The sequence below is a fragment of the Artibeus jamaicensis genome, unplaced genomic scaffold, assembly GCF_021234435.1.
Source record: "Artibeus jamaicensis isolate MK-2021 breed Jamaican fruit bat unplaced genomic scaffold, CSHL_Jam_final scaffold_1019, whole genome shotgun sequence".
Taxonomy (NCBI): Eukaryota; Metazoa; Chordata; class Mammalia; order Chiroptera; family Phyllostomidae; genus Artibeus; species Artibeus jamaicensis.
The window spans coordinates 3,713,223-3,736,166 of NW_026522025.1; the positions used below are offsets into that span (position 1 = coordinate 3,713,223).

Consider the following 22,944-nt stretch of genomic DNA (forward strand, 5'->3'; position numbering starts at 1 on the left):
TTAATGGACATAGTGATGACCCCAGCAAGCACCAGTGACTTAAGAGAAAGTTTTATTTTAGTTTAGCCACTGGTTGGAGGCCATGAGTGTTAATGGCTTTGCAGTCTTCAACAAGCGGAAGGTGTGAGAGGGAAGAGGGTTCAGAATACTCTTTATTTATTTGCCCAGATTGAACTAAAGAAGGCCACTGATGACCTCTTCAGTAGCAGTTCGGGTGGACAATGGAGGGTAGAAGCTAGTGTCAACATAAGAAACATCCAAACCTGTAGAGAATGTTTGTGAGTTTATTTCAGCCAAACTGACAACAGTTGCTGGCAAGCAAAATCTTAGTGGAGAAAGTGCTCTGGAGAAGGGCAGTTTTACTGCTTATGTTGTACGTCGGAATCAAAGGAGAAGACAGACATAAGGGTTACATGAAATCCATTGGTGGTAGATTTGGGAGGGGGGGAAAACAGAGTGGAGAAATCTCTGATATTGGATAAAAAGTAAAATGGAGAAACTTCTTTTACACTAGCGGTGTGTATGAGAGATAGGGCCACACACTAAAAGTGATGAACTCAGGGAGGCTTCCAAGGCAGGCCTTATAAACTCAAGAGATAGAAAGTAACCACATCTGAACATAAAAATTCCTAACTAAAAGTAAGTCCTGTTGGGTTGTCATATCCTAGGTCAGTATTTTCCTTAACAAAGCTCCATCTTTATCTTAACTGAGCCAGCCTGTCTACTATCTTATTTTTGAATCTATAATAACATACCTTTGGAATGTCAGAGTAAGACTCCTTTCTCCAGCCAACCTCAGGGCACAAACTCCTGCCAGAGCAGGAGACCACAAACCCCTCATTGTTACCTTACTGCCCAAATCCCTTCTCTCTATGCTGTAAATGTCAGCGAGGCTACACCCCCTGATGTCAAGGAGTCCGTGTCTCTCCATTTTACTTTTTATCCAGTCTCAAAGGCGTCCTCATTTTGCTTTCTCCCACCCCCCTAATCTACCACTGATAGATTTCATGTCTTCTGCTTTGATTCTGATGTACAACATGGTACAACAATGGTAAAACCACCATTCTCTGGAGCATTTTCTCAATCTGTTGAGATTTTGCTTCCTAGCAACTGTCGTCTGTTTGGCTCAAATAAACTCATAAACATTCTATATAGGTCTGGCCATTTCTAACATTGCAGTGGGTACAGGATAGTTAACAATGAACATTTATAGCACACAGAGATGGTATTTGGGCAAGAAAAAGACAATGAGGGGTTCAGGCTCTGGTCTTATGCACAGGTGAGAGTTTGCGTGGGGGGAGTCTGGAAAAAAGGGGAATTACTTTGACATTCCAAAAGTATGTTATCGTAGATTTAAAAAGAAGGCAATAACCTGGCTAGTGTAGCTCAGTGGATTGAGCACGGGCTTGCGAACCAGGCAATGGCGGTTCGATTCCCAGTCAGGGCACATGCCTGGGTTGCAGGCCAGTTCCCTGCAGGCCAGTTCCCAGCAGGGGACGCATGAGAGGCAACCATACATTAATGTTTCTCTCCCTCTCTCCTTTCCCCCTTCCCCTCTAAAGATAAATAAATAAAAATCTTAAAAAAAAAAGAAAAAAGAAGGCAATAGGCTGGCTTTGTTAAGGTAAAGATGGACCTTTGTCAAGGAAGATACTGGCCTAGGACATGACTATGTGCTAGGACCCACATTTATTTATTTATATTTTAAAATAGTTTATTTATTTATTTTAGAGAGATGGGAAGGGAGGGAGCCAGGGAGAGCAACATGGATGTGTGAGAGATACATTGATCAGTTGCCTCTCCCGCGCCCCCGACAGGAACCTGAGCTGCATGCAACCCAGGCACAAGGCCTGACTGGAGTCTAACCTTTCTGTTCGCAGGCTGGCGCTCAGGCCACTCAGCCACACCAGCCAGAGCAGGACACACTTTTACTTAGAAATTTTTATGTTCAGACCATCCCATGTGGTTACTCTGGAGTTCATAAGGCCTGTCATGTAGGCCATCCCTGATCTTGTCAGTTTTAGTGCCTGGCCCCGTTTTTGTCCACACAAGGGATTCACATTCACAAATATTTTTACAATCCACTTATTGAGCATAAAATTGAGATGAGTTGAGGTGTATATGGGAGCTGAGGAAGTGAAGTCTATCAATGCAGACAATGCCATAATGAAATGAAATATTTAAAAATGAGATAACATTGACCATAGCACTCTACAGAGCTACATAACAGAGCTCTTCCCCCTGAGAGAACGTCCACGCCCTTCTTCCCCCTCAGGCGTGTGTCTCCTAAACTCTAAGGGCCCCCACGGAGACTTGCAACCAGGGCAGGAGGGCAGTGGCAGCTCTTCTGGGGAATGTCTCCACGGCCTCCTTTTTTCCGACTTTCCATCACGGCAGCCCCACCGAGGCTCATTTCTTGTAACATTTGTAGGGAGCCAAAGCAGCCCCATCTAGGCTCTCTCCTGTTGCTCTTTCTATCCTAAGCCCGTCCTTGTTTCACTCTCCTCGACTTTAACACAGGACTCCCTCTCTCTAAAAAAAAAAAAAAAAAAAAAAAAAAAAAAAAAGGAAGGAAAAGAAAAAGCTTCCGGACACTCCAGTCCCCAAAGCTCGAGTCGCGGTCAGCGCCTCTGCGCAGGCTCAGCCGGCCCGGGACCCCGCCCCGCCGGGGGCGGGGCCGCCCTGCACACCGCCCGGCCCGCGGCGCCAGGGGAGGCGGGCTCACCTGCGAACTACCTTCGGATAAAGTCTGGCCGCAGGTGCGTCCGCTAGATCAGCTGGATCCCAACCGGAGTCCAGCCCAGCTCGGAGCCATGACTCTCACGTCCCTCCAGTCTCGGCCTCCGCGCCGGGTGTTCGTGGTGGGAGTTGGGATGACGAAGGTAAACACCGCGGCGGTCGCCCCAAAGCGGGCCTCGGCCCCGCGCCGTCAGGATGAGACCGGGGGTTCCAGACATTACCACCAAACTGGGGGCGGCCCGATGCAGAGTCGGGGCCTGGACTGTCCGTGGGCCCGTCCTCCCATCCTTGGGGGCACCGGGGACATCCCACCGCCTCACACTTTGGCCCTTGGGGCATCGGAGTGGCAGCCGGGGCGGGTTGTGTTGTAGGGCGTCTCAGGGCTCGTGTCTCGTGGAGGGGAGGTGTCCCGTGGTCATTTCCTTCTGGGGTCAGAGTTTGTGAAGGACACCCCAGAATAACCTGAAATCCACATCTCCTTTGATTCTGCGTGGACCTTCAAAGGAGGCAAGGGCCATTTAACTCCCTGAAGGGAAGCAGGTTGTGAATGCCACCAGCTCTGCACTCCTGGGAGTATAGTAGTTCCCCCTTATCTGTGGTTTCGCATACCTGCAGTCAACCACTTGAAAATATTAAATGGAAAATTGCAATTAAATTTTAAATAGTAAATGGAAAATAAACAATTCATAAGTTTTAACTTGCACGCTGTTCTGAGTAGCGTGATGAAGTCTCTCACCATCCCACTCCATCCACCCTGGAATGTGAATCACCTCTTTGTCCAGGTATCTGTACTCTATACACTCTGTATGCATTACCCACCGTTACTCACTTAGTTGCCATCTGGGTTATCAGAGAGAGAGAGAGAGAGAGACCACAATTGCATGATTTTTATTATAGTATATTGTTATACTTTTTCTATTTTATTATTGTTTCTAATCTATAAATTCGACTTTATCATGATATGTATGTATAGGAAAAAAAACCCAGAATATGTAGGGTTAGGTACTATCTGTGGTTTCAAAGATCCACAGGGGGTCCTCAAAGGGATCCAACAAAGTATGGATGAGGAGGAGAAACATTAGTGATGCTCAGCGTCTTGCACAAGATTTTCCTGGATCTTCCAGCCTCATTTCTGTTCCTTAAGTGCTACTGTGCTTGGTACTAGGAGGCTGGAGGCTCCTACAGTCTTATTTCTTGACGCATTCAAACCCCCATGTTCTAGTAATGCCAAACTGCTTTTAGTCTCACTGTACACTCTGTTCTATGCCTCTGTTACTTTGCTTCTGTTTGTTGTTCTCACTACTTAAACTGTTTGTCTTCATTTGGTTAACTTCATTGCATTTTTCAGAGATCTGTTCAGATTTTCTCCAAGCAGCCTCTAATCCTCCTGGCTTTAACACAGAGCCCCTGTACTTACTTCTGCTCCCTGTCCTGCTCAAATTCTGTTTGTATGCCTACGTTCTTCCTCAGCATGTAAGCTCCTCCAAGGGGAGTACCATGTTTAATTCATGGCTATTCCCCTAGCTCACTGCAAGTATCTGGTGCCTGAAGAGGCTCAATGAATGGTAGTTGAACAATACTAAATGGATGTGCATTGTGAAAAAGAGCTTCTAGGGGGGTTTCTTCTTCTGAGAAAACATCCTTAAAACTTTTATCATCTTACTAATAGGCTACAATCACAGTTCAATCAAAACATGTATACATATATATCAACTAATGCATTATAAAACATATTTGGAAATTATTGTTTCACGGGAGAAGGGACTTCTAATGAAGGTAGCAGTAAAACCTGCTACATTTTGGTGTCAATGCAGTTAGATCCTTTATTGGATGTTTAATGTTTGATGATACTGGTTATACAGAAAAGCACACAGAAAGAGCTTTCCAGCCTTTTGGAAAGTACCCTGTATCTTTTCTGTCGGGAGCCGGCCAACAACTGTCCCTTGACAAGGTCGGGATGGTTGAGATGCATCTGCAAGGCCGAGGCAACTGTGGCTGGATTTCCTATCTCTCTTTACATGTTTGTTTCGGTGATCAAAAGGTGATGGGATTGTTAGACACTTGTATTTCAGGTTCATTGATTCGCATAATTCCAATGAAGTTATACAAAATAATTTCTTGACCAGAGAACAAAGTCCCTGTACGTCTAAAAGTTGTTAGAGTAATAGCCCCTCCTTTACCTTGAATAAGAATATATATCAATTAGACAGGCAAAGAAATAAAAAAAGGCTGGTTAACTATTACAAACTAAACACATAGAAACAGTTATTAGGAGTCAGTTCATAGTACACAGAGAAACATTTTAGACAGAAAAGGCTAGATAGGTAAGTTAGACATCACAAAGGCCTTATAATAAATTTCCTAACCTCTGCTCGGTCAGGCGTACCTTTTGCCCCATGCCAAATTCTAAGACCTTTAATAAACCATAAGACATTCAAACTCTGTACATAGAGCTATTTCGAATTGTCTGATTAATGACTCTCCTGGTCAAAACAACTTTTGTTTAACATAACTGAAATTATGGAAATTCTTGTATTTTTCCTGGTTACCTTTGTACTGATTTTTTCGGTTAACTGATCGTGCTATGCTGCAAATTATAATCACTACCTAAAATGAAAATATAAAAACCTGCTTGTACTTGCAATAAACGGGAACAGAGCTTCACTGTCCTTTGAGGTGTGTTGTGGTCTGTTACTCATTGCCAACTCCAACTCCTTACCCACCTTTGGGAATCCTTGGACCCTGCTGCGGCTGGTCCGTGGCACTTTTCCTCCAGTTGGGAGGTGTTAGTTACACTCTTGAGGGAAGAAATTGGGAATATGGAGAGCAGCTTAACTGATGTTCTTACTAGGCCAATGTACTTCCCTCTGGGCTTGATTTTTGTTTTTTGTTTTTTTTAACTTTGCTTAAGGTTTGATGAAGAGGGAGAAATTAGGTAACAGTTTAAGCTCCATTGGTAGGTCTTGACTGGGTGGGTTTCTTATTTGATATCATTAGATAATTTCTTTTTTTTTTTTTCTTTTTTTTTTTTTATTGATTATGCCATTACATTTGCTCTATTCCCCCCTCCCTTCCCCTCCACCCTGCATACCCCCTCCCCCCACCATTTCCCCCCTTTAGTTCATGAACATGTGTCTCAATTTCTTTAGATTCTGTATTTCCCCTACTATTCTTACCCTCCCCCTATGTATTTTCTATCTACTGTCTATGCTACTTATTTTCTGTACCTTCTCCCCCCTTCCCCTCCTCCCACTCCCCCTATTGCTAACCCTCCCTGAGATCTTCATTTCTATGGTTCTGCTCCTGATCTAGCTATCCTCTTAGTTTGCTTTTGTTTTAGGTGTGGTTCTTAATAACTGTGAGTTTGCTGTCCTTTCACTGTTCATCTTTTTTATCTTCTTTTTCTTAGGTAAGTCCCTTTAACATTTCATATAATAAGGGCTTGGTGATGATGAACTCCTTGAATTTGGTCTTATCTGAGAAGCACTTTATCTGTCCTTCCATTCTAAATGAAAGTTTTGCTGGGTAGAGCAATCTTGGTTGTAGGTCTTTGGTTTTCATGACTTGGAATAACTCTTTCCAGCCCCTTCTTGCCTGTAAGGTCTCTTTTGAGAAATCAGCTGACAGTCTGATGGGAACTCCTTTGTAGGTGACTGTCCCCTTAGCTCTTGCTGCTTCTAAGATTTTCTCCTTCATTTTAATCTTGGCTAATGTAATTATGATGTGCCTTGGTGTGTTCCTTCTTGAGTCCAACTTCTTTGGGACTCTCTGAGCTTACTGGATTTCTCGGAAGTCTATTTCCTTTGCCATCTTGGGGAAATTCTCCTTTATTATTTGTTCAAATAATTTTTCAACTGGTGGTTGTGCCTTTCCCCCTTCTGGTACCCCTATAATTCGGATGTTGGAACGTTTAAAGATGTCCTGGAGGTTCCTAATCTTCTCCTCATTTTTCTGAATTCTTATTTCTTCATTCCTTTCTGTTTGATCATTTTTTTCTTCCTTCTGGTTCTCTCCCTTGATTTGAGTCCCAATTTTCTTTCCATTACTATTGGAATCTTTTGTATCCCCATTCATTTCAATTAATTTAGCTTCCATATGTTTCTCTAATTTGTGGCTAAAGTCAACCAGTTCTGTAAGGATCCTTATAACCAGTGTTTTGAACTGTGCATCTGAAAGACTGGCTATTTCTTCATCACTTAGGTCTATCGGTTCTGGGGCTCTGAGTTGTCCTAGAGCCATTTTTGGTCTGTTCGCGCTGTTAAGTGAGCGGAGCGAAGCCTTAGTTGTTTAGGGGAGACCCAGGTCGCTGGTTTGTGACGCTGTGTGTGGGGGCGTGGTCAGAGAGGGAGTAATGGCGTTCCTCTCCGCTAGCCCAGCGTTTCCAGTCACTCCACACGCCTGGGGTTTATCCGATCGGAATTGCGCGAGCCTGCTGCCCCACGCCGGCTTCCCTTCTCACTGGCTTCTCCCCACGTAAATGCGCGCGACCGACCCACCGCGCCTCTTCCCTGTGCGCTCCGGCAGCCAGCTCGCTGGCGATCAGCGCCCTCGGTTGCCTGCGCGCGCCGCGCACCGCCCCGGGAATGTTTTCTTGCTAACCTGCTCCGCTGCTGGCCTCGCTCCTCATACCGGTCCAGCCGAGTATCTAGTTGTCCTTTGGACTCCGTATTGTCGATTTTCCGTGTGGCTTGGTTGTGACTGCTGTTAAAAATAGTTGTTCTTAGATTTGGTTGTGCACAGAGGCGAGGTGGATCCTCCATCTACGTCTCCATCTTGGCGGAAGTCCCGAGATAATTTCTTAAACTAGTAAAGAAGTAATATCATAAAGATATTTGGAAACATGGCATTTTATAAAAGAAGAAACAGCTAAAAGAATTCAAAATGGATATTTTGGGAGTAAGTAAGACCAGTGGGTGGGGAGTAATGAAACAAGATTGCTCTTTTTTAAAAAAATACATTTTATTGATTATGCCATTACAGTTGTCACATTTCCCCCTTCATTCCCCTCCACCCTGCACACCCCCTCCCAACCATATTCTCCCCCTTTACTTCATGTCCATGTGTCATAAGTTCTTTAGCTTCTACATTTCCCATACTGTTCTTCCCCTCCCCCTATTTTCTCCCCACCATCTGTGCTATTTATTCTCTGTACCTTTTCCCCCTGTCTCCTCCTCTACTTCCCTGTTGCTAACCCTCCATGTGGTCTCCATTTCTGTGGTTCTGTTCCTGTTCTAGTTGTTTGCTTTGTTTTTGTTTTAGGTGTGGTTGTTAATAACTGTGAGTTTGCTGTTATTTTACTGTTCATATTTTTATCTTCTTTTTCTTAGATAAGTCCCTTTAACATTTCATATAAGGGCTTGGTGATGATGAAGTCCTGGAACTTGACCTTATCTGAGAAGCACTTTATCTATCCTTCCATTCTAAATGAAAGCTTTGCTGGATAGAGCGAGCAATCTTGGATGTAGGTCATTGGATTTCATGACTTGGAATACTTCTTTCCAGCCCCTTCTTGCCTGCAAGCTCTCTTTTGAGAAATCAGCTGACAGTCTGATGGGATCTCCTTTGTAGGTGACTGTCCCCTTATCCTTTGCTGCTTCTAGAATTCTCTCCATTTTGATCTTGGGTAATGTAATGATGATGTGCCTTGGTGTGTTCCTCCTTGGGTCCACCTTTGGGACTCTGAGCTTCCTGGACTTCCTGGAAGTCTATTTCCTTTGCCAGATTGGGGAAGTTCTCCTTTATTATTTTTTCAAATGAGTTTTCCACTTGTTGCTGTTCCTCTTCTCCTTTTGGTACCCCTATAATTCGGATGTTGGAACATTTAAAGATGTTCTGGAGGTTCCTAAGCCTCTCCTCCTTTTTTTGAATTCTTGTTTCTTCATTGTTTTCTGATTGGATGTTTCTTCCTTCTGGTCTACTCCATTGATTTGAGGCCCTGTTTTCTTCCCATCACTACTGGTTCCCTGTGCATTTTGCTTCATTTAACTTGTGTAGCCTTCATTTTTTCATCTAATTTATGACCAAATTCAACCAGTTCTGTGAGCATCCTGATCACCAGTGTTTTGAACTGTACATTGGATAGGTTGGTTAGCTCTTCTTTGCTTTGTTGTATTTGCTCAGGAGCTTTGATCTGTTCTTTCGTTTGGGCCTTTTTTTTTTTTTTTTTTGTCTTGTAGTGCCTGTTATGTATGAGGGGTGGAGCCTTTAGTGTTCACCAGGGTGGGGCAACCTAGTTGCTAGGTAATATGTATCTTACTGTGGTTTGCAGTCAGAAGTTTTCAAAAGTTATTTCTTTTTAACACAAGCACTGACCAGTGAAGCACTCCACTTTATCTAATCAGTCACCGAGTTTGGTAGACTTGACTTTATGCTTTTCAAAGCTCTTTCCTTTTCCTGCTCTGTGCTGCCATGGTAGTCAGCTCTCACCTGGACTGTTCAGAGTCATGCTGTTTGGTCCCATTGCCTCCAACCTTGCTCCCTTTATTCATTTCTCCACATTGTATCCAGAGGGATCTGAAATACAAGTCTTCTCATCCCAGTGTCCCTCTCTCTGTTTTCTTTTTTTGGTTAGTTTTTACTTTATAATCATAAACTTAATTCTGCAATCCAGCTAGACATGGAAGGGTTAAGGAAAATATGGAACCCAACGAACTGTGGTGAAAGCATGAAGATTATAGAACATCACAAGCAGATGAGGGGAAAGGGGTGCTCTCCTGAGCTACAGAAGGAATGGTCTGGTGGTTCAGATAAAGCACAAGTCAAATGTATTGCAGTTGTCCACAGTCAGTCATAGAGATTGGTGGTCTTGCCATTCCTGGACGCACAGCGCTCCATAGCCATTGCAACGTCTGTGCCGTCTTTCACTTGGCCAAACGACCACCTGCTTGCCATCCAGCCACTCCCATCTTGGCAGTGCAGATTCAAAACTGGGAACTGTTTGTGTTGGGTCCAGCATTTGCCATGGAGAAGATGCCAGGACCTGTGTGCTTCAGGATGAAATTCTCATCATCACATTTCTCCCCATAGGTGGACTTGTCACCTGTGCCATTGTGGTGTGTGAAGTCACTACCCTGGCACATAAATCCTAGAAAAATTCTGTGAAAGCAGGAACCCATATAACCAAATCCTTTCTCCCCAGTGCTCAGAGTATGAAAGTTGACCACGGTGGGGGGGAATCTGAGACAGCAGTGGCATCGGCAAGGCCTATTTTTCAAAGCTGTTTTATGTTCACAGCAAAATTGAGTAAAAAATAGTTTTCATATGCTCCCTGTCCCCACACATGCTCAGCCTCATCCACCATCAGTAATCTGCACCAGAACCACTCTCTGTACCTTTGTTTCAGTCGTACTACGTGGGTACATCATTATCACTCGAAGTCCAGAGTTTGCATCAGGGGTCACCCTTGGAGGTGGTGTTTGGACAAATGAATGAAAACATGTATCCATGATCAGAATCCAGGAATGTGCTAGGAGTTCAACAAATTTTTATTTAAATGAATGAATTTCTGTGATTCTCTGCCCGTGAGGAAATGTAACTAAACTTGTTTCTATTTATTATCTTCTATGTTTCTAGTTCACGAAGCCTGAAGTTAAGGATTCAGGAGACTACCCTGACTTGGCAAAAGAAGCAGGTAATATAGAATATTTAGATCTTTGAACATTGTAGTTTATTGTGGGATATGTCTTGATTGTGGAGCAGTCTTGTGACCAAAAGAAAAAAAAAGGAGAAGAACTTATACAGGCAATTGCCCAGTGGCTCACTAGGAAGGAGAAAGGGAAAAGAGCGTGGGGCATTCTTAGCTAGGTAGCCAGAGCAGACAGTGGCCAGTGATTTTATGTGCTACCCAATTGTTTGTTGGGACAGCAAAGGGTTCTGTGGGAGAGAGAGGTAGGTTCACTAAAAGGGATAATATGATTCTAGGAGATATGACAGAATTGGTGTCTTCCATTCCTAGAAAGGGGTAATCTCATTAAAAATGTACCAAATACCTGTATGGTGGTTTTCCTCTCTTCGCTTGACTGAGCCAATGTAGAAAATTATTTTTCTGTCATTAGGCTAGTGTGTGACTAAACAAGCGAGGTGACACAGATTGTTGATGGGTACTCTCGTGAGTGTTAAGCAGGGAACTTGGGTGAATAATAGCGAGCCGGAACTCAAGAGAGAAGGGTTCACGGTGTGTGGTCCGTGTTCCTTAGGCAGTCTTCAGAGACACATGCCTGGGCCAGGCTGCTGCTGGCTGAACTGTGGATCCAAATTCCCTTGTTCTCTCTTAAAAAAAGGAGGATAAGCACAGTAGCTTTTCTGCATGGTGGAAATAAATATTTTAGACTCAGGTGTCAGTTGTTTGGGAGTGCTAGAAAATACCAGCTTCCCAGCACGTGGAGACCTCGAGAGCTCCTCAGTCCCATGAAGTTGTTAGGTACAGTCCTCCTCCTGGGAAGTCTCTCAGACCCATCTTGCTCCTGCTAGTTTGTTGCCAGGCGTCCCAAAAAGAGTTCCTGGGGTTACTCATTAAATAATCCTCCGTGTCTCCATCGGTACCTAGAACCTAGTGCCTGTATATTTGGATTTTGTTTAAACTCTATTACTTAACTCAGTATTTAGATATTAGTATACATGAAATCAGAGCATCTCTGCTCCCCAAAAGGAAGGTTCACGAGATTTAATTAATTGATTTTGATCTTCTGGGTGAACACTTTTCATTTAATGTTTATCTTTTCTGTTGTTGAACATTCTCTTGACTGGTATCTCCAAATAGCTTTTGCCTTTCTCTGAAGTGGGAGATGCTTTACACAGACAGTTCTTTCTGTATGTTTTTGTTCCATTTGTTTAGTTAATAACTTTGTGGTTACTTTAGTAATATGTGAATATAATATTTTGATTACAAAATGGTAATGTTGAGGTGAAGTTATGCAGTTTGAAACTAACTGTGGGGATTAACTGTTAACAAGAAATTCGGCCTGATTGACTTTGCTTACTGCTTAGAATTCTCTTCTTTTATAAGTGTAATTAGGAAAATAAGCTTCACTTAATAAAGGAACTGTAATGTAGAATACGCTTTTAAAACTTAGCTTTGCTTTTAAAAATACCCATTGGTTCCAAGGATTTAGGGAAATGAGAAGCACAAGAGGATGATTCCACTCACCTGACATTGTCTCAGGTGCGATACATGTGCCTTCAGACTGCGCCGGTCACGTTTGGTTTCACACGTGTTCAGGCACAGCCTGGGGAAAAACTCCTGAGATTCTGTAACTGATTTTACAGTCTCCTCTCTCCGGACTTACATGTAGACTGGTGATGTGGCAGGGGGTGGGTTTCATGGAATGGTAGATTCAGACGTCTTACCCTCTAATTCTCCAAACTGGTTTTAGGTGGGGCAGGGGGGTGTTAGCTACCATTTTCTTTCCTATCATTTCCCAGATGCATAGAGTAGAGAAGAACGCAACCAGCAGAGTTGCGCTCTGTCAACTTCCATTATTTAGAGAATTCTGCTCTTCATACATTCTTCATCCTTCTTTCCCTCAGAGAAAGATTAGGATTCCTTTGAACCTAAATACAAGTGACACTCATTTGAGTGGTATGGCAATGCCGCGTAACTCAGATAGTTAACTTCTGTTTTTTCTTGGTCTTCTCATCTCTTTAAAACCTTTTTATTTAACAGTTGTTTGAATCTGAAAGTATACACAGAAAACCTCATGTTAGGAGGAAATGTTCAACAAATCCTAGTGAGTGCATCTTGGGGACCGGGAAGGATTCACTGTAGGGTGGTATACAGGTCTCAAGGCTCCTCCCATTTGATAGGGAGCAAAAGACGAGTGTACACAGGTGGTGAGTAGCCCGTGCTAAGTCGGCATCTAGAGGAGGTACAGAGCATAGGCTAAACCTTGTACCTTATGTAACTCAGTCTTTCCCACTGATTATAAGAGCAATGCATGTGTTTTATTGGAACACAGAATTGTATGACAACAAAAACAAAATTTTGTCACCTGTGGCTATCACTATTAACATCGTAGTGTATACTATTTTACAATAGTATTTTTCCATATGGTTATATGGGATAATGTGCTATGTAGATTTGTTTCTTGACTTTTTAAACTTATTTTATCATGAGTATCCTGTTGCTAAAAATTGTTTGAAAAAAACTTATTTTTTCAAATTTTAATGATATAGTTATTCTATGATCTTTTTCGACATTTAGGTTTGCAACTTTTTGATATTTTAGAAGAATTTGAACATCTTGCTAAATAAATATATCATCTCATCTGTAGTTACTTTTGAGGACAGAACCTGAAGATAGATTCATTGGAATAGTGAATGTATGACCATTTTAAGACTTACCAAATTGTTTCTTTCTTTTCTTTTATTTAGTTGTTGTTCAAGTACAGTTTTCTGCCTTTTACTCCCATGCTAGCCCACCTCCCTCCCGTTTCCACCCCCCCATTGTTATTGTCCATGTGTCCTTTATACTTGTTCCTGGAGACCCTTCTCTTTTTCCCCTGAAATTCCCTCCCCTCTCCCCAAGACTTACCAAATTATTCTTCAGACTGGCTACATTATTAGTCTCACTAGCAGTATATGTGAATGCCCTTCTTAACAGAATCTTGCCAGCAGTAGTATAACTGAGACATGAAATATTTTTGTTTATAAGCTAAGTAGGAAAAGATGACTAGTTTGACTAAAGTAACCCCATAATAAATTATATGTCTTCTTAGTTAAAAATTTTCGAAGTAGGGCCTGGCTGGGTAGCTCAGTTAGTTAGAGTGTTGTACTTACTTGCTAAGGTTGTAAGTTTCACCCCGCTCAGGGTACATACTGTACAAGAATCAAGCAATGAATACATAAATAAGTGGAACGCTAAAATCGATGTTTATCTCCCCCACTTTACATGGTTTAAAAAAAAACAAAACCACCACAGAATAGCTTAGAATTCCCAGGGCTGTTCCTCAGAGGGCAGTTTCTTTAACTGTTTTGGCTTTAGTTCTTCTGGCAGTTATTTTCATATCCCTAAATGTCTATTCTACCACACTTATTCCAGCTTTTGGTTCACCAATTTTAGATCTATGTTTGCTTCTCACTGTGAGATATAAGGGTTTAGTTCACACCTTCTCTCCAACCTGCACTTTCTTCTTTCTAGTTTATTTTTATATTATTTTTCAGTTCCTCCATTGGTAATTTTTGTAATTTTAAATAGCATCCTTAGAGCTCCATTTATTGTTCCGTGGAGAAGATCACCTCTTGATCCCGACTCCATAAGATGATCATGCAAGTGCTTCCATCCCTGTCCACCCCCAGTATTGCCATTCTGTCCAGTTTTGCTCACACGACGTGCAGTGGGACCACAGAGGTGATGGAGACAAGGACCTTGTGTTAAGGGTCTTTAAGACTCATAGGGTTTAATATATTTATAGTTAGGTATACAGTTAGGACAGAAAATGTTAAGTGTCAGAAAGGAGATGTGAAAAAGTGAGGCAGTAGCTTACGGGTAGAAATGATTACTTCCAAAAGGAGAGATCTGAGGTGATTTGATGAAGGACTTGTTATTTGGATTGAACGTAGGCTACATAGAAGTAGATTTACTACTCTGGGAAAACTAAATTTACTTTTTACTCCTCTAAACAAATACTTAAAGCACTGTTTGATAAAACCCTTTTGTTTTTATAGGACTGAAGGCTCTAGCTGATGCGCAGATTCCTTACTCGGCAGTGAAACAGGCGTGCGTTGGCTACGTTTATGGTCTGTATTAAACGGTGTGTTCTAAAAGTTATTCACCTGAGTCTAGGAGCAACCACAGGAACAGTACGGGGGTGTGTGTGAATTTTAACTTCAAAACTCAGAATTTGGAGTTTTACCCATCATTCCTAGATTTCTCTTATGCATTGGCCTAGTTTAACATATATTTTTGCAGTTCTTATAGTCAACACAGGAAATAAATTTTAAAATAATTTTTATCTTTTAAAAAAATATTTATTTATTTATTTAGTTTTAGAGAGAGAGGAAGGGAGGGGGAAAGAGAGGGAGAGAAACATCAGTGTGTGCCTGCCTCTCAGGTGGCCCTCACTGAGGGACTTGGCCCGCAACCCAGGCGTGTGCCCTGGCTGGGAATCGAACTGGCAACCCTTTGGTTTGCAGCCTGCACTCAATTCACTGAGCTATACCAGCCAGGCAATATTTCTTATCTTTACTAAAGAAAATATTATCCGTAGTTGTACCATATACAGATAATTACTGTTAAGAAGATAAATTTTTGCTTCTTGTTGTCTTAAAATTTGCATTGGTTAACATTTTTATATTTAATAGAATTTTTTCATTAAACTTTTTCTGATTAAAAAATGATATGTACTACCCTGGTTGATGTGGCTCAATGGATTTAGTGGCCGCCTGTGAACCAAAGGGTCATCAGTTCAATTCCCAGTCAGGGCACATGCCTGGATTGTGAGCCAGGTCCCTAGTTGGGGGCATATGAAAGGCAACTACACGTTGATGCTTCCCTTCCTCTCTTTCTTTCTGCCTTACCCCTCTCTAAATATAAATAAATAAATCATTTAAAAATGATATGTACTATATATATGGTAAAAAGAAAAAGGGAACAAATGCAGAAGAAAAAAATAAGTCAACTGTTGAAGTGATGTTGGAAGCATGGCAGACCCCCTGGTCTCTTCCCTTGAAGTTACAAGTTGATAGCCGTAGTTCAACACACAAACACGTCTAAGAGATCCACACCTTGAAACTCAGAACATGGCCCCCTTGGAGTGAGCAGGGGAGGAGGGAAAGGGGCAGAGCCTAAATGGGTGCAAGAGACGCAGTCTGGAGTGCACTGTGAGTCTCGGGAGAGGACAAGAATCAGGCTGCAGTGTGTATTCAGCCCTGAAGAACAGAGAGGTAGAATCAACATTCCTGCCTGAGTGGTCAGCACATGCTGTGGCTGAACCTGGTGACTGGAGCGGAGATGGAACACAGACGTGTGGCACCTGTAATCTAGCAGACACCACTGCCAGGCAGAAAAGCAAACCTCAGAGTCTGGCCGCCTTCCCTCATCCTTCCGGAGTCTGGGGCCCAGTAGAAGCTGTAGCAGTGAGTAGTGGGCAGAGCACATTATCTGCAACCCTGAGAACTGGAGAGGCAGATGAGTTCCTCGCTGAGCAATGGGCTCATGCTGTGGCTGGTCCCTGTGAAGGGTGGGGGTGGTGGACATACAGAGGTGTGGCAACTCAGAGCTGGCAGTTGTCATTGCTGAGAAGAGAACATTCTGCCAGCCCAGCCCACCCCTGGTGAGGGTATCCTGGGACACTTGGGGCACGGTCTGCCAGCATCTGGTTATAGGGGGCAGCACTGGGAGTTCACGGGCTTGGAACCCCCATCACCCACCACATTCCCCCAACACAGGTAGTGTTCTGAGACTGAGGGGACCTGGTAGAAAAGGAGACCTGGTTGCAGAGGAGATGCCCACCTCCCTAGGGAATATAGGGATCTCCACCAGACCTGCAGATATTCTAGAAGCCAGAGCAGTGCAAGAGAAAATAAAAACGTGTGCTTCCATGCCACCTACTGGAAAACAAAGACTTCTTATCAACTTAAATAAGAAAATTGTTCCTCTTAAAAAAAAAAGCAGATTTCATTGCCATAAATGCCTGGGCGGAGAAATAATCCACCAAATACCATGAATAACCACAGTAACAAGGCAGCTTAGAAAGAAGAGGAAAAATCTCTAAAAAATAAACTTATACACATGGAAATATATGATATAAATGACAGGAAATTCAAGATTGCAATTCTGAAAAAAATTCAAAATACAAGAAAACTCATATAGGCAGTTTAATGAACACAGAAATAAAGTCAGTGAATAAATGAAGTACTTTACCAAAGAGATTGACCCTTTATGAGACTGAGCGCTACCTACTGCGCTAACGAGGCACCTTGAGATTGACCCTTTAAAAAGTAACCAATAGAAATTTTGGAACTGAAAAGCTCAATAAAAGATATCAAGCATGAACTAGTGAGCTTAGAGATAGAGCTGACCAGATGGAGGAACGAATTAGAAATATTTAAGGTAGAGACTTGGGAGTAGAATACATGAAGGAACTCTATGAGAACCACGTGACTTCATCAGAGAGCAATATAAGAATGATGGGTATACCAGAAGGAGAACAAAGGGTGAAGGGCACAGGGAGCCTGTTCAGACAGTGGATGAGAACTCAAACCTGTGACAAGAGCTAGGTCCTTGAATCCAGAAAGCAAACCGAACACCTAATTATCTCAATCCAAAAAGGCGCTCTACAAGGCACATTATATTAAAACTGTCAAAAATTAATGACAAAGAAAGAATTCTCAAGGCAGCCAGGGTAACCTGTAAAGGAAATCTCATTAGATTATCATCTGATTTTTCAACAGAAATCCTAAATGCTAGGAGAGAGTGGAATCAAATGTTCAAACTACTGAAAGAGACAAATTACCAGCCAAGAATAATATATCCAGTAAAGTTATCTTTTAGATGTGAAGGAGAAATAAAGACTTTTCCAGACATAGAAGCTGAGGGAATTTACCTCAAGACCTGCACTACAAGAAATACTGAACGAAGTTATTTTACTTGAAACAGACAAAAAGATATATATCTGTGTTGCCCTGACTGGTGTGGCACAGTGGATTGAGTGCTGGTCTGCGAACCAAAGGTTGCCAGTTCGATTCCCAGTCAAGGTGCATGCTTGGGTTGCAGCCCAGATCCCCAGTTGAAGGCGTGCAAGAGGCAACTTACTGATGTTTCTCTCAAACATCAGTGTTTCTGTCCCTTCCCTTTTCTCTAAAAGTAAATAAATAATATCTTTTTAAAAAATAAGATACAGGCCTGGCTGGTGTAGCTCAGTGGATTGAGTGTGGGCCTGTGAAGCAAAGGGTCACTGGTTCGATTCCCAGTCAGGGCACATGTCTGAGTTGCAGGCCAGGTCCCTGGTAGGGGATGCATGAGAGTCAACCACACATTGATGTTTCTCTCCCACTCTTAAAAAAAAAAAGAAGACACATAACTATGGGTAAGATTACTAATGGACAGACAGAAGGCAGGAAATTGTAGCCCTTATTCAAAATAAGGTATTAATACACTTAAATATAAAGCTTAAAGGAGATAAAAAGCATTTAAAAAGCAGAAGACAACAATAGCTACTGCAATTTGTAAATGGACTCATAGCATAAAAAAGCATAACTTGTGACAAAAACATGAAAGGGGAGAGAATAAAGGTCTGAATTTGCAAAGGGGAATGGAGATAAGATGTATTCAGAAGAAAAAGGACTCCTTATATACAAAACTTTCTTCTGCACAAACCTAATGGTAACCACAGAAAAATCTAGAACTGAGACCACATAAAAAAGGAAAATGGAAAAAATCATAGAATATCACCAAACTAAAACAACAGCTGGAAACACAGGGAAAAGAAGTAAGGGAGACACAGAGCTATCAGAAAACAAAAGATACAACGGCTGTAGATAAAATCCTCACACATCAGTAATCACCCTAAATGTAAATGGATTGAACTCACTGATAAAACGGCACAGAATGGTGAATTGGATCAAAAAGCAAAAGTCAACCAAATGCTACCATGACAAATGTAGACTCAGAGTGGCAGGGTGAAAAGTGATACTCCAAACAAAAGCCATACGCAGAGAAAAGCAGGTGTAGCCATTCTTACATCTGACAAAATAGAATTCAAGGTAAAAAGGTAGCAAGAGGCAAAGATGGACATTTTATGATGATAAAGGGGACAATACAGGAAAAAGACAAGAATGCCCACTCCTCCACTGTTACTCAACCTAGTACTGGAAGTCCTAGCCAGAGCAATCAGGCAAGAGAAAGAAATAAAAGGCATTCAAATTGGGAATGAAGAAGTAAAGTTGTCACTTTTTGCAGATGACATGATTATATAGAAAACCCTGGAGGACTTCCGCCAAGATGGAGGTTTAGGTGGATGTGCCGTGCCTCCTCACACAACCAAGTTTAGGGACAACTAAATATTAGCATCAGAAAACACAACCAGAACACGGAAAACTGAACTTTTCGGAAGTCCGCTAACAACAAATTCTTCAGCCCGACCGGTAAGGGGCGAAACCGGCGTTGGGTGAGGAGTTACAAAGGAGGGCTCGATCGGACCCGGGCGCGGAATCCAGACGCGCGAATCCAGTCGCACGGGTTCCAAACCCAGGATTGGACCTAGTGAGCGACCGAGCAACCCACCGGGTGAGCGACTGCAGAGGAGACAGTGGGGAGGCGGTGCAGCGTGTTGACTGTGGTTGCCTAATTGTGCGCGAGTGAGGGAGTGAGCGGTTGGGCCGGCAGCGGCGACGGCAGCCGTGGCGGCGATAGAGGGCGCCGCCATTTCCCCGCTCTGACCACGCCCCCACATACAGCGTCACAACCCAGCGACCTGGGACTCCAAGGCGCCGCTTCTCCCACTTAAAGGGCCAGAACAGACCAAAAATGTCGCAGGGAGAACTCAAAGCCCCAGAGATAAATCTAAGTGACGAAGAAATAGCAAAACTCTCAGACGCACAGTTTAAAACACTGGTCATCAGCTTCCTCACAGATCTGGTGGATTATAGCCACAAATTAGAGAAACATATGAAGGCTAAATTAAGGGAAATGAATGGAATTCCACAGGAAACCCATAGAGATGAAAAGGAAACTGGGACTCAAATCAATGGAGAGGACCAGAAGAAACCAAATAATGGCCAAACAGAAAAGAGTCAAGGAGCAAGAATTCAAAGAAATGAGGAGAGTCTTAGGAACCTCCAGGACATCTTTAAACGCTCCAATATCCGAATTATAGGGGTACCAGAAGGGGGGAAAGACACAACCACCAGTGGAAAAACTATTTGAACAAATAATAAAAGAAAATTTCCCCAATCTGGCAAAGGAAATAGACTTCCAAGAAATCCAAGAAGCCCAGAGAGTTCCAAAAAAGTTGGACTCAAGAAGAAACACACCAAGGCATATCATCAGTACATTAGCCAAAATTAAAATGAAGGAGAGAATCCTGGAAGCAGCAAGAGCTAAGGGGACAATCACCTACAAAGGAGTCCCCATCAGGCTGTCAGCAGATTTCTCAAAAGAGACCTTACAGGCAAGAAGGGGCTGGAAAGAAATATTCCAAGTCATGAAATCTAAAGACCTACAACCAAGATTGCTCTACCCAGCAAAACTTTCATTTAGAACGGAAGGACAGATAAGGTGCTTCTCAGATAAGACCAAATTCAAGGAGTTCATCATCACCAAGCCCTTATTATATGAAATGTTAAAGGGACTTATCGAAGAAAAAGAAGTTAAAGAAACATGAACAGTGAAAGGACAACAAACTCACAGTTATTAACAACCACACCTAAAACGAAAGCAAACTAAAAGGACAGCAAGATCAGGAGTGGAAACATAGAAATGAAGATCTCAAGGATGGTTAGCAACAGGGGAGTGGGAGGAGGAGATGGGGGGAGAAGGTACAGAAAACAAGTAGCATAGACAGTAGATAGAAAATAGATGGGGGGGGGCAAGAATAGTATGGGAAATATAGAACCTAAAGGACTTGAGACACATGGACATAAACTAAAGGGGGGTAATGGTGGGGTTGGGGGGGCAGGGTGGAGGGGAATGAAGGGGGGAATAGAACAACTGTAACAGCATAAACAATTCAAAAAAATAAATTAATTAAAATAAAATAAAATAAAATAAAATAAAATAAAAAAAAAAAAGAAAACCCTGAAGACCCCTCTAAAAACTATTAGAAACACCTGGCTGTTGTAGCTCAGTGAATTGAGCACTGGCCTGTGAACCAAAGGTGTCAGAGCTGGCCAACAACCAACCCTTGGCACATTCGGGATGGATGAGATAAATCTGTATGGCAGAAGCGACTATGGCTGGAAATCTCGGCTATCTCTCCTTGTATGCTTGTTCTTGCTTGCATGTGGTGGTGGGCCTTTGGCACATTGGTATTTTGCTAAGCCTCTGCACAGTTCCTCTGATACTGCACATAATGATTTATTGACTGCAGAACAGAGGTCCCTAACAGTCCCAGGGCCACCTGCTTCCTTCACCTGGAAACTTAGTGATGGAATGAAACAGTGGGCAGACCAACTGCCAGCACGATGGAGGAGGGTTTTGTTAAGGGAAACCCCGGATGCACCAGAGCACAGCTCAGAACTCTTCATAGCTACTCTTCCTCCTATACCCCAGACAGGAGTAATCATAGATGGAGACAGATGGGTAAAGAGGCATGGGAAATGGGTCAGAGATTATAGTCTAAGCACATGGGAGTAAATACAAAGAATGTCCCCACCACGATGTAATAAGAATATATAGACAGACAATTAGACATTTAATTCAGACAACCTAACCACCAGAAACCTTTGTCTTTTCCAATAACCATTACTTAAGTTTGCCATGCAGTTACCCCTGAAGGATTTCTTAGAATTGGGCTACCTATGAAGCCAACAGTGGGCACCTGGGAGTCTGTACACTGCTCAAAGCTATTTTGCTTAGCTGATTGATACCCCTCTTGGTCACAGTAACCTTTGTTAAGCATGATAGAGTCTGTGGAACTTCCTGCACTTTTCCCAGTCACTTTTTATAATAACCTTTTCTGTTATGATAAGCACACTATGCACCTGTCTTCCTTAACATTGTATAATGATCCCTATAAAAATAAAGAATTTTTGCAGTCAGAGAGCCAGTCAGATCTAATCAGTCTGACTCCCCTCCGGCACTCCACTTGGTGTCCAGCTCTGTTTCCTTTGCCACACTGTACCTCCTTCATGGACCCTGAGACCCGCCAAGGCAGGATCTCGGCACAAAGGGTCTCTGGTTTGATTCCCAGTCAGGCACATGCCTGGGTTGTGGGCCAGGTCCCCAGTGGGGGGCGCATGAGAGGCAACCACGCACTGATGTTTCTCTCCCTCTCTTTCTCCTTCTCTTCCCTGTCTCTAAAAATAAGTAAATGAAATCTTTAAGAAAAAAACAATACTTCAAGTATACTTTAAGTATAAAACATACTTCAAAAAAACTATTAGAAACAATGAACAAATACGGTTAAGTTGCAGGATACAATATCAATGTATCAGTTTGACTTTGGGTGGCAAACACAACACAGTACACAGATGATGTATTATAGAACCGTATGCTTGAAACCTATATAATTTTATTAACTGATGTTACCTCAATAAATTAATAAAATGAAAAGTCACCTGTCATCCCATTATCTAGAAATTATTACTAATAACTTTTGGTATAGGTCCTTCCGTGAGTATGAATGTGTGTGAATACACCCACACATACAATTTTCTCTTAAAGAAAATAGGGTCCTAGTATACATACTTTTTGGTGACCTGCATTTTTCATTTTATTATTTCAGGATTTCCCTTGTCATTAAGTCTTCTTTTATACCGTTATTGACATTTTGCAATTGAGTTTTTTTTCTGGAATAGATGAAGTATTTACATAGTTCCAAAATAGAAAAGGCAGATGATTATATAATGGAAAGTCTCACTCTTATTCCCTTAGACAACCAGTGTCAGTAATTTCTAGTGTGTTTTCTAGAGGTAATTTGTGTGTATACAAACAAGTATGTGCAAGTGTGTTAAGCTGCCCATTTGCCCTTTCTTTTGTTACTCACGGGGTAGCATAATGTATATACCATTTGGTAGCTTGCTTTTTTTTGTTTAGTAGTTCTTGGTAACTATTCCAAATTATACCATAAAGAGCTTCCTTGGCCTTTATTTATGGTAGCATAGTGTTTCATAGAATAGATATATCATAATCTATTTAGTCTACCTTCTTTTAATGGACATTTAAGATGTTCCAGTCTGCGGTATTTTTAATGATTGCATGGTATTCTAGTCTTGGAGATTTATTATAGTTTACTTAGTAGTAGTAGTCATATCCTGTTCTCAGACATTAAAAATTATTTCTAATTTCTAGTTATTATAAAAGGCATTAATACTATGGGTGAATCTTTGTGCATATCTTTTATTTCCTTAGATTTTAAGATATCAAGAGAATTCTTATTTAAAAGATTTTATTTATTTTTTAGAGAGGGGAAGGAAGGGAGAAAGGGAGAGAAACATCAGTGTGTGGTTGCCTCTTGCGTGCTTCCAACGCGTAACTTGGCCCGAAACGCAGGCATGTGTCCGGACTGAGAATCGAACTGGTGACCCTTTGTTTCATAGGCCAGCACTCAA

General features: G+C 42.2%; 1 protein-coding gene across 2 annotated transcripts in view; it reads left to right on the top strand.

Moving 5' to 3' along the window:
* Positions 1-2,672: 2,672 nt before the first annotated feature.
* The window catches only part of SCP2 (sterol carrier protein 2), a 102,241-nt gene continuing 81,969 nt past the window's right edge, over positions 2,673-22,944 (top strand). The window contains exons 1-3 of one of the 2 annotated variants that reach the window (XM_053655528.1): positions 2,673-2,882; positions 10,312-10,369; positions 14,401-14,472. In XM_053655528.1, the coding sequence (XP_053511503.1) occupies positions 2,814-2,882; positions 10,312-10,369; positions 14,401-14,472 (199 nt within the window). In that variant the 5' untranslated portion in view covers positions 2,673-2,813. The remainder of the gene's footprint in view (positions 2,883-10,311; positions 10,370-14,400; positions 14,473-22,944) is intronic. The other variant, XM_053655529.1, reaches the window with a different exon arrangement.